We start from the raw sequence: 12,377 nt of genomic DNA on the forward strand, positions 1-12,377 counted from the left end.
TAATAAAACAAGCATGCCTCAAAACACAGTCTGTGATCCAGATCTTAACTGTGGTTAATTTATACCAGATTTGAAGCCTGTTATTCTTTCCCAAACTGAGTATGCTCAAGTTTCTCTCACTTAGTGGTTATGAACGATCAGTAGAGCCAAAGTACTTCAACAAAAAAGCCAGTATGAACCATTCCCAAACGTTTTGGTACTGGGGTTGTTTGCCAAAATGCACTAAAAATGTAACTTTTATTTAACATAGACAATTCATATTTGTTGTGTTTTGTGCAGTTGATCCAGTTGTTTCAAAATGTCAGTGTATTTTGTTGCATTTGTGATTTTGTTGAACAAAGTGTCGAGCCTCAGTCCAAGCATTTTTCTTTAAATATATATATAATGTGCCTAATCAGTATTGGGGATGTTTTAGTCCCTAATATCCCACCATGCCGATTAGGTCTATGAGCTCCACACGACTCTGTCTGTGAATATCAGTATAGTGGTGTTTAGATCCTGTGTTGCTCTACAACTTGTGATTTGTTTTATGTCAAAACAGACTAAGGCAACTGTAACATTGCACTAGTAAAGCTTCCAGAAGTGAAATTTACTGCGTAAAAAGTCGTTTTTTGCTGGGATTAAAACTTTTTCCCCTTGACGTAACCCGGCTTTGTTTTTGTTCATAGAATAATAACATCACCAACAATAATTTACCAACAGTTACACCCCTGCAGCTTTAATTTTACTATTACTTTTGTGAATACACCTGAAACCTAGAACTGTGGTATATATATAGTTTATAACACACTGCTCAAATGGGATCCATGTAGAGCTACACTCTGAATTACCTCCACATTCTGACCATAAATAAGAAAACCTAACAATTGTGCTTCAAATAATTCATCTGTCGGCCTTATAGTTGGAGATAGGAGTGGGCCGTATCCAGATGAACTTCATCCACCTTTTGAGCACAGAGGCTGTGCAGCACATCACCATTCACTGTCTCAACACACCGGTGTGGGCAGCAGGACCCTTCCTGCAGCCTTCAACCACAGCTGTGAGCTTCAAGGCTTGGACCGGTGAGAAGATCAGAGCGGGAGATCTACTGGAGCCGCTCACACCGATCGACGACTGCTGGGTATGCACAAGATGTTTTCATGATGCTCTGTGAGTCCTTAAATTGCCCGCCTGGGACAAGTAAAGGTTTTGAATTGAATTGGGCAGCCCACCGCCAAGAGGAAGGGAATTGGGCTTTTAACTGAAGGGTCACTGGTTCACTGGCTGGGGTGCCTCTGAGCAGCAAACAACCCCATTGCTCCCTAGGTATAGATAAGTGCTGTACCCAGGTGCTGTGTTCACAACCGGTGTGTAAATAAGAACTAGAATGAATTCTAATTCATTATGACATAAACGTCAAAAGACATATTTTGGTCCAAAATGTTTGCATCCTTGATGGTACAGCTCATTATTTTTGAGAAAAGAATGAACTAGCATCCTTTAGATGGAAAAATAATAAGATTAATATCACTGACATGATCAGTTTAGGGCCGACGCAAGGAGATGATATTTTATGCTGCATGTCTTTATACTAAACTTAACATAGGGTCGACTTCGCTTAAAATAAAGACTGGCCTGGATCTGCTCAAAATCCTTTTCATTTGCACACAAGAAAGCAGGAGAAAAAAAATAAGGTTTTGAAAGGAAGTGAATGCACTTTTAATGACTTTTCAGACAGCGGGGAAAACATCAAGTTCTTTGATAACTGAGGCATAGTGTTGTTAGGTTTCTAAGAGTTTGATTTAAGTAAATCAGCTATGCAAACTGCCTTCTGGCTTCAGTGAATGAAGGTTTGAGGTGCTACTGTATCAAAAATCCTCTACCATGTACATATCATGCTTATGCTGTATATATACTGGTTACACACTATACTATTCAAGATTTACTATCTTAATATTTGTGTTTTTAGCATTTTCACATATTCCTAGATGTTAAAATGCATGTTTATCACCTTTAATTGTGACTTTGCTGCTATAACAGAATTCATTTCCATACTGTAGGATTAGTAAAGGACGTTCTTATCTTAAACTACTTTAGCCTTCTTTCCAACAACAATGCCACTGTTAGATGATCCACATATCTCATTGGCCACTTTTGGAAAAACAATTTCTCTGGAATAATAATAATAATAATGTAATAATGAATGTTACTGCCGTTTAGAAGTCTATATTATCCAGAATAATCCTGTTCCTCACATGGCTACAGCAGATACCTGTAGAGCTCAGTGAGCTCATCTGTTTTTGCAGCATGTGACATACTGCATGTTTCACTTTCAGATCAAAGACGGCCGCTGGCATCAGACACACTTCATCTTCCAGACCCAGGACACAAACTTACTCCCCATAGTGGATGTGTCCAACTTACCAACAACAGAACCTGGCTCTCGCTATCACCTGGAGGTTGGACCCGTGTGTTTCTTATAAGGCCCCCGTGGAGGGGGGCCAGACGTACTCCTTCATGGAGAGACCGCATGGGGGAGGACGGATGGGGGAGACCAGTCCTTCAGACCCTTCATTTTTTTCTCTCTATACAAAATATGCTTGGACTGCGGAAACAGGACTGCGCACCAGAGGAGGACAGCCCATTGGAAATGCAGATTGGTCTTATGGTGCTCATCAGCCTATGGAAAATAACAATCACCTCCTTTTTCAGAGACAAGATTCCGTTTCCCCATTTAGGAAGTAATATCAAAGTCTCGTTGTGATCTCACAGACCATGTTGTATCATATTTTCTTCACGGTCTGATGCTTCATTTTACAAGAACCTAAAACACTTTTTTTCATGGGATCTGTGCAGAATTATGGAATTCCTTTCTTAATGTTGAAGTATTATTTATACATGTATATGTACTGTATATTGTAATAATTAGTGCAATAGTTATTGTTCCGCAGCCTTTTTGGCATATACGGCATATCACCATCATAACTCATTCAGGTACACAGAGGCTTGCTGCCACCAGGTAAATCTTTTTGAGCCTTTGCGAGACGTCACATTTACACAGATTTCTTCACATGAACAACTGCTGCGTGGTCATTTTTAATGTTAAGCTGGGGCCAAGGGTTCCACGGTGTGTTTTGAGATAAGTGTGTCCAGATGCTACCTCGTACTGCACCTCTCATCACACGGTAAACAAGTTGTTACCTTATCTGGGATGACACAGAGGTGACACCTAGTGCTGCAACAGTTGACACTCGGATGATAAAACTCTAACCAGCTCTCAGCCACACTATACTGTTGCCCTTTAAGAAACATTGAATCTGCTTACTGACATATTTTTTTATACAAAGATGAAATGTTCACCTGGTCACACAGATCAGATCGTGTTTGTTGTCAAATGAAAAAGGTTTTGGATGTATTCAAAGTCTGTGCTTTAACAAAAAAGGGAAGATTGTTCTATTAAAAAATTATATATGTATAAACACAAAGTCAAATTCATTAAATTATCTTTTAAGGTACTTTTTTTAAAAAACACATTTTAACATTTTAATATTCTACGTCTGACACTTCACTATTTGTTAAAAAATGTATAATTATGCAAGCTACTTTTTTTTCTGCGGTGGATTCTATTAAAATTTTATTTAAATTCTGATTTGTTTCCAGTTCAAAACAAGACATTAAAACTGCGTTTTTAAAAATGTTCTTTAAAGATTCTTCATTCTATTGGAGTTTTTTTTTTCTTTTTTTTTTTTAAAACTGTCCTTGACAGTCAAAAATCTTTTAGGAAATCCCCACTCAGTTTTATACTGTTAAAGTTTATTTACTGTTGATGCATTTGTAACTAAAATGTGCTGCAGTCCTGGCTGTTCCCCACCAACCTATTAACTCAGAGGATTTCGCACAATACGCATTACACGACCACATTACATGAGCTTGCAGGTCTGTACAGGCATTACGTGCTGAGTGAATAAAGTCTAATGAAAAAAGTTATTTAATAAATGTCTGAAACCTTTGTTGATAAGCAGTTTTCCATTTTTTCCCCCCCCCGTCACCATAGGAAACTTTGCAGCAAAGCAAGATAATAAAATGCATTTAAACTGCCTGCTTAGGGAAGTGCATTTTAGCTTCCTTCTGTTCATTTCACACCTGGACCTGTCAAATCCTGACAGATACTACCGTTGTAAACAGAGAAAAATTGTGTCCTTGAAGTTACGCCTAATTCATTTTCCTCCCTGCAACATCTCTCCTCAGTTCAATTCCCGTGACAACTGAAATTATTGATTACAAAAACACAGACAGACTCGGAGTTTGAAAGCCCTTGATTAGCAGAGGAGTTTATGTCAGTATACATTAGCTTATCTTGGGCACATGGCATGGCGGCCTCCATCAATAGGTAGATTGACTCCAGTAATGAAGCTCGCAGCGTCAGACGCCAGGAAAGCGATGCTCTGGGCCACTTCATCCACCTCACCCGGTCGACCGAGGGCGTGGGTCTGTTTACACTTTGCAAGAAACTGGTGGTGAAAAAGAGAGAACAAAGTAAATGGACTGCATTTACAGTATATAGCAAATGTTAATGTCAAAATATTGGTTACATTCACACACAATGCTGTATCTAATGTTTTTTGTTGATCACTTACACATCTTATTATTGCACCTGAATTTGGAGTTCAGCCTCTTGCCTACAAATACCTGGACTTGTGGATTGTACCATCAACTTCAGTTTGCTCCAAGGGATGGAAATAAATATAAATGTATTTATTTTTTTTACAATTCTGAGGATTTAAACAACCTTTGTTTTGTTTAGAATTATTTTCAGAGGAAAAACTAACCCATGAGGACAAATTAAAAAAAAACCCAATTCAGTTAAAGCCAGGGTCAGTACGTGTGGAAAAGCTTTTATAGCAGGCTTCACGCTGAAAATATAATGCACATATTTTTTCCGTACCCTGCCAGCTACCTTCTATCATCTCTGCCTCAGCAGTGTACGCCACCTCGTCTTGCACTGAAGCCTCCTGTCATGTGCTACGAGAGCACAGACAGGGTGTAAACGGGTGGGCTGGTCGAGTCGTGACAAACAGGTACACCAGCCAATTAATCCATGTGGCCTGAATGAAAGGATTAGGCCTGGATAACACTGGGTGTGTTGTGGCTGCATTTTCCGTTCAGCCCCCATGTTAACAAATGAGTGCACACGTGATATGTGCGTATGTTTGTCGACTATTTTTCACACGTGGCTCCCAGCAAAAATACATGGAGAAAAGATCTGTTGTTGCTGAATCTGAATACATTCATTCATTGTGTACCACTTTATTTCCCACATGAGGAAACACGGGGAGACGATCCCATGATGACAGACAGCAAAAGGCGGGGTATGTCATCGACAGGTCGCCAGCGCATCACAGGGACAAACAACCATTCACTCTCACAGTCACAGCTATGGTCTCTTTGGAGAGTCCAATTAACCTCTGCATGTTTTTGGACTTGGGGGAGGAAACCGGAGAACCCGGTGAAAGAACACACAAACATGGATAGAACATCCAAACGCACACAGGAAGGCCCAAACTAGAATGTAAACTGGCAACCTTCTTGCTGCGAGGCAACAGTGCTATAGCCATGTGCTCCACCATGTGGGAATGTGAATACATGAAAAACATAAAAACTTTGTTTTGCCATCAGGATTTCAACAAATAAGATAAAGCATGTTTTTGAAACAAACTGTGTGACGCCAGCTTCAAGTGACATGACCATGGTGCCAAAAAATGTTGTGATGCATTACCTGAGCGTACTGCTCCTCATCCAGTCCTGCTCTCTTGTGCACCTCTGTGACAATCACACCTGGGCTGAAGCGATAAAAACATGAATATATAATACGACAAAAATACTATTCTGATTTCTCTGACTTTCTAAAGTCAGAAATTCAGACGTGAGAATGGAAAATAAAATGTCTTAAAAACACAAATGTTAATATTATGCTGCACATACCACACAGAGTTCACTCTGACTTGTTTCGATGCCAGCTCTGCAATAAAAAGCAGTCATGTGACATCCTAGTCACTTGCAAATGACTTCAATGCTGAACAAATCACACTAAAATGGCTTGACTCACCAAGTGCTGTACAGCATGTGAACTGGTCAATGGCAGACTTCGACATGCAATAGGCAAGCACACCAGGGAACTAGGGAAAAGAAAATCACTAGTTCTTTATAATAACAAAAGACGGTGCATATGGTGGTGTTTATACTCACTGATCTCTGTCCATTGACACTGGAAACATTGATGATGGAGCCTTTGGTCTTGATTAAGTGCGGCACACAAACTTGAGTCAGATGGAATATAGATCTGGAAAATGTGACACAGAGGTCGTCGTAATTAAAACTACTGAAGATATATATGAAAAGTATCATCAGTCGTGAGTCTCCTTGAGACTGTAAAGGACACTTACATCCCAAGGTTTATGATGGAATTAATCAATGTGATAAGAGCTGTATGACACCTCACTTACTATTACATTTACATTAGGCAGCTGGTGAATGGTGCCTCTTAAGTTCCTACAGACACATGACAGTGTGACCTTTGGTGAAAATTCTTTCATTGTTCACCTTTTTCTTATACCACAGCTGATTTATTTTGATTAATGCAAAATCCAGTTTGAAATTAAAATTGGATCCACTGAAGTGTGTCGATATAGTGTTAAAATTGTCATAACTGATTTTAGTACAGTGTGAATACAAAGCATTTTTATATTATATTCTTAAATTGTTCTTATGAGCAAATACAGTAATAATCACATCACCGCTCCAATATCTTCATCATTCAATACATTTTGTTGTATGTAATGAGTTAATAATATTTATATAAAATGGATTCCCTTTCCATTCAGGTGCAACAAACAAAAAAAACCTAATACCTATGAATGACACTGCCAACACTAATACTGTACATATCTGTGATGTTTATGAATCAGGGTCTTTTGGTCCTACCTGACATTAACGTTCATGACCTTGTCATACTCGGCCAGGTTAGTAGTCTCTATGCTGCCCATGGCCAAGATCCCAGCACTGTTAACTAAAACATCCAGCCGCCCAAAGTGAGCAATAGTCTGCTCCACTGTCTTTTTCACCGTCTCCTCATCTGTGAGGTCTCCAGGTACAAGCAAGGGCTGCGTAGGAATTAAATCACAATGCTTCATTAGGCAGTGTAGGTGTCTATATAACTGAAAAAAAAACACACTGAGCATGATTTCGAATGATTTAGATACACAGCAATGCAGTTCCTATGTCACAAATATCCTTTTAAATAGACTATTTAAAAGGACATTTGTAGGCCTTTTTGCTTTAAGGCAACAGTGCCAACCACTATGTCCCTATTACTATACTTATAATGTGTTATTTTCAAATTTGTAATTTCAAATTATGAACATGTATCAATTTGAGATGTAATAAAAACAAAAATGTGTCAAAAAAAATTGTGTTGGCATAGATAGATGTCCTGAACACAACCTAGTCGGTCCTGCTCAGGACTTATGGAAAGTTCTTTGACACATTTTTGTTTTTAATACATGTCAGATTAATAATTTGTTGATTAAAAAGTGGAAATATGGGACTGTACAGTAAAAATGTCTGATATCCAATACACTAGTAGATATCAATGTGTTGAACACATCTTTTTCATTCTTATTCAGAACCTTTAAAGAACTCTATACAGTTGCTCAAAGTCCAGTTATTCGGTCTCTAAAACATAGCTGTGAGGATTTTCATTATTTTTCTAACTCAAAGATGTGCTTTTAAACGTGCACTCAGACACTTAGCTCTCAGTGTTTTATTTTGAAAACAGGATGTTAATTGTCTTACACCTGAGTTATTGGATCACAGGTGTATTTATCACGAAAGCCTTATGAAGGAGGGTGTTCAAATTCAGTGTCAGATAGCATGACAACATTTATCATACAACTACACTTTAAACACCCAAACTATCCCTTTATGGAATACGGTTGGCAGTTATGTAAATGCTACGTCACACCAAACTCAATTCAGAACAGACCAGTAATTCCATTAATACAGTATACATGTGTCAACGTGTAACTACACTTTGACACTTGAATGAGTATGAGTAGGCATGCGGCTAATTATGAGGGTTTGTTTGTTTTAAGTACCTCTGCAGCGCCACAGTCGGTGCATTGTTTTGCTATTTTCTTAAGATTGTCCACGTCGCGGCCGTTCAGAGCCAATAAGGCTCCAAGTTTGGCGAACAGGACACTTGTTCCCGCCCCGATACCAGAGCTGGCCCCCGTAATCAGGGTCACTTTCCCCTTCAGAGAAGACACCTACAATACACACACAAACGACGGTATTCACACAGGTATCCACACTTTGCACACACAGTATTTTACGCAACATGTAATTGAAGTTAAAGAAACCCACAAGTATTTAAGATATTACCAATTACAGCACGACTGTATTAGTCAGTCAACTTACTTTACATGCATCGACTGAGGCCATTTTCGGGACAGTTGTGTGAAGTTTGAATGGACTTGCTAATGCCAGTCGGTGCTTCGTCCATTAGAGATGACGTAATATGACGCTTGAGGCGCTCATGTTGTAGTTCATGCAGTATGGCAAGCCTTTTTTAACATTTAGTGGCCACGTATGTCTATATGGAATTACTATTACAGATATATCTCATATACGTCATTTTGACTAGCCGTGATTTCATTGTGACTAGTAAGAATTGTAGTTGAAGATATCTGTGACATTGTTCTTACTAATCAAAACTAGTTTCAGATATGTACAATTCAGTTTTTACTAATGGCGTCACTTCTGTCATTGCAGAGATCTAGACATCTCCAATTCCAGTTTCACATATCTATAACATTATGACTATGTGAAGATATCTAAAAATGAAGATGTAGATCTATGAAACTGGAATTAGAGATGACTAATGATGACTAACAGCCAATGACTATGACAAACCCCATACACATGAATGGCAAAAGTAGTTTGAATGATGTTGCAGATACTGATAGTGAATATCCTGTCTAGTGATTAAATGTTAAAACGTACACATCAGTGTATTATGAGATTGTGGTTAGTTATCTTCTTAATAAACTCAGATTATTTATTATTAGTCATATACTGCATCCATGGTTTCATTAATACAAGTTCTATACCAAACCATGCAATGTAATACATGACATTTAATTTTAGAATGTCCTTGTTTGTTTTTGCAAGAATGCAGTCTAAATTATTAAAAAGGTAATCTGTACATGTCTAAAAAGACTTATATGAAAGCTTTATTCAGTACAAAACACAGGCAATTTACAGACACCTATAAAAGCTAAACAATTACAGTGCAAGCAAATGCATTGAATAGGTCTGAGCATTGCCAAAAACATGACATACATGATCTACATTTGTTTATTCAAGAAATCAGTGTTTTTCACTCATATTGACATTAATATACTTAAATGATCAGATTAATCAACAAAACATTTGACATGCTGTCATTCTTATGAGTCAGAGGGCTTTCTCTCCAATTTACAGCATAAACAGAAAATTGTTTTTAAAGAAAATCCCAAATCTGGATCAATGTCAAAACCAAAATCTAATGTTACTTTTCTTTCACTGGCCTATGACCAACATCCCAGAAAATTTCATTAAAAGCCATCTCTTACATTTTGAGCAGAGCTGCTCACAAACAGATAAAAAACCAAGATGAATACAGCAGAAAATATAACCTCCTTGGCAGAGGTCATTATACATTTTAAGTCTGGCAAGGTCCCACAAACTGTAACAAGGAAAGTCTGTATTTTCTACCCAGCAAAAGGGTTAGCATGAATGGTCACATCTTTTATTCGGGTTTCAGTAAGTGGTCGAAACGTCTTTTCATTGACAGGCAATTTCTCCAGTTCGTCCAGCGTTTCCAGGCCATCAATAATCCTATGTTGAAAAGAGTGAGGTATCAATCAAAACTGAACCGAGATCAGGCAAATACATGATTAATTATTACACATAAACTTGAAGGTAACATACTTTCCAAACACTGTGTACTTCATGTCCAAATGTGGCTGTTTAGCATATGTAAAGAAGAACTGCGAGCCATTTGTGTTGGGGCCATTATTGGCCATTGAGACCACTCCCCTCACGTTGTGCTGAAATGAGACAAATTCAAAAGATACAAAATACATCATTCATTTCTGACCTCTGAATTAAAAGTACTTGGGTAAAAACTAGCCAATAAAATAACTCACTTTTAAGTGCTCACTGAATTCATCCTCAAATTTGCGACCCCATATACTCGTTCCTCCTTTTCCAGTGCCTGGGTTAATAGATTAGAAAGATGAAAAAACAAAAGTGGCATTGTGATTTATTAAGGTAAGTGCACGACCCGGCCTGTACCTGTAGGATCTCCAGTTTGAACCATGAAGCCTTTAATGTTTCTGTGGAATGGGGAACCACTGTAGAACCCACTGGCACACAAGGCAAGAAAGTTCTGTAAAATAAAACAATCATTAAGACACCTGTCATGAAAAGCAAGGACATCACCAAAAACAATGCATCAGATTATTGGTACAACTAAAACTTCAGCGTTTTTGAGAATCCTAAATTAAAGCCTAAATTATTGGTACTTTACATTTAATTTTATTGGTTTATGTTCCATGAATAATTAGCTGTACAAACAACAACTGCAACAGTACAAGAAGGCCCAGAGCCGTCTCTATTTTCTGAGGCAGCTGTCATTCCACATCTACTGGACAATGCTTGGTCTCTCGTGGCCAGTGCCATCCTCTATGCTGCTTCCTGATGGGGCAGTAGGCTGAGGGACGCCAAGAAAATTGATCCACAAGGCCAATTATCTTGTGGGGATGGAGCTGGACCCTACAACTGTGGTGTCGGAGAGGTAAATGTTGTCCAAGGTAAGGACAATACTGGACAATGTCTTTCACCCACTCCATGACATACTGGCCAGTCACAGAAGCACGCTCAGTGAGAAACTGATATCACCCAAATGCACCAATGAACAACACAAGAAACTGTCTGTGGCCATTACACTGTATTACTCATTCATTTAACACCATTAACTCCCATATTAGTACATTCTGTATATACTTGTACTAACTGGTACCCATTTTTATATTCATAATGTTTTTATCTGGTACATATTTTGCTGTTTCATAAGGGGTGCTTTCTTTAATTTGACTCACTCATTTATTTTATATACAATTATGTATTTCTTGTAATATGTCATACTTTCTTTCTTGTAACTGAATATCCCTTTACAACTGTGTGATCACACAATATCAAAACGTTTTGGTTTTTTTCTGAAAAAGCTGTTATTTTAAAATGATATATGTTTTCCAGGTATGTCCCATTGAATAAAGTGTTTGTACATGTTTGTACAAACATGCATACTCGGTTATATCAATTATACAGGTTTGGTTCGGTTTCAGCCAGTATTTGATCCGTTTATTAAACTATTTTGTTTTAAAATGTCTGTTGAGCAGAAGCTGCAGGAATGGACTTGTGGTATTCCAAATCCTCAACTATGATATCAGTGATATACCAGCTTCTTGCTTCAAATCAAGAAAACGTGTCCGTTTTGTTAGACATCCACTAAAATGAAATGTAACCGTAAAATAAATAAATATGTGAACTCACCTCACATGATTTTGGCGAGCGCTCACAGAATAACTCGATTTTAATGTCTCCCAGATCCGTATGAAGAGTAACAGCCTATAAAAACACACACAAAACAACTTAATCCTGAGATCATCAACTAACGATTGCCATGTCCATTCAGTAATGTTGGCTGTTTATCTTAGCTCGTTACCCAGGCAGCAAACATAGCAAAATAAAATGCTACACAAGGGTTGGTAACCAATTGCCTCTGTGCTATATTTAACCACAACGTTAGTCTATAACTCGCTGAGCTATTTTGATAAGTATACTTAAAAATCTTAACTAAACAGTACCATTTCAAACGTGGCGTCTCCAAACAAGTGCACCTGGAAACACGTCCGTATTCGCGCCGTTACCACATCGTTGAATGGTTCCGCATGGGAAAAACAGTCCTTCCGTCGGGGCACACGCAGACAAATGACAAGAATACAAAAAGTGGTCTCATTCTGTGTAGTGGAAAATACGTCTTTAAAGGCAGTGTTCGTTGAATATTACCAGATTCGCTGTTGTATGACATAATAAAGGTATTGTAACCAGGGATAGGAAAGGAGAATAGTATTAATAAAACTTAATTTCATTTATCTACATGGGAAGATGCAGCAGCAGAGTGGGGCCTTTTTATGCCATGAAAATTTTTTTTTGTCAAATTCTGATATATTTACATGCATGATAAAGACGTGTGTAATGTGTCAATTCAAATAGATTAGAAACAGGAGTCCATG

At 38.1% G+C, this 12,377-nt stretch overlaps 3 protein-coding genes across 4 annotated transcripts in view; 1 reads left to right on the forward strand and 2 right to left on the reverse strand.

Moving 5' to 3' along the window:
* col27a1b (collagen, type XXVII, alpha 1b) overlaps window positions 1-3,676 on the forward strand; it is a 69,845-nt gene extending 66,169 nt beyond the window's left edge. For both annotated transcript variants that reach the window (XM_058636437.1, XM_058636438.1), the window contains exons 60-61: window positions 902-1,120; window positions 2,316-3,676. In XM_058636437.1, the coding sequence (XP_058492420.1) occupies window positions 902-1,120; window positions 2,316-2,462 (366 nt within the window). In that variant the 3' untranslated portion in view covers window positions 2,463-3,676. The remainder of the gene's footprint in view (window positions 1-901; window positions 1,121-2,315) is intronic.
* A 341-nt stretch (window positions 3,677-4,017) lies between these two features.
* Window positions 4,018-8,531, reverse strand: zgc:101858 (uncharacterized protein LOC449555 homolog). Its single transcript, XM_058636479.1, has 8 exons — window positions 8,455-8,531; window positions 8,133-8,303; window positions 6,961-7,139; window positions 6,226-6,319; window positions 6,086-6,155; window positions 5,962-5,998; window positions 5,756-5,819; window positions 4,018-4,490 (listed from the first exon to the last, which is right to left on the reverse strand). The coding sequence occupies exons 1-8, from the start codon at window positions 8,476-8,478 to the stop codon at window positions 4,332-4,334; spliced, it is 798 nt and encodes a 265-aa protein (XP_058492462.1). The 5' UTR covers window positions 8,479-8,531; the 3' UTR covers window positions 4,018-4,331.
* Window positions 8,532-9,247: 716 nt separating this feature from the next.
* On the reverse strand, window positions 9,248-12,072 carry ppil3 (peptidylprolyl isomerase (cyclophilin)-like 3). Its single transcript, XM_058636482.1, has 6 exons — window positions 11,949-12,072; window positions 11,635-11,709; window positions 10,375-10,468; window positions 10,227-10,294; window positions 10,009-10,127; window positions 9,248-9,915 (listed from the first exon to the last, which is right to left on the reverse strand). The coding sequence occupies exons 1-6, from the start codon at window positions 11,949-11,951 to the stop codon at window positions 9,789-9,791; spliced, it is 486 nt and encodes a 161-aa protein (XP_058492465.1). The 5' UTR covers window positions 11,952-12,072; the 3' UTR covers window positions 9,248-9,788.
* Between the last annotated feature and the right edge of the window lie 305 nt (window positions 12,073-12,377).

Source organism: Solea solea, chromosome 8, assembly GCF_958295425.1.
Source record: "Solea solea chromosome 8, fSolSol10.1, whole genome shotgun sequence".
Classification (NCBI taxonomy): domain Eukaryota; kingdom Metazoa; phylum Chordata; class Actinopteri; order Pleuronectiformes; family Soleidae; genus Solea; species Solea solea.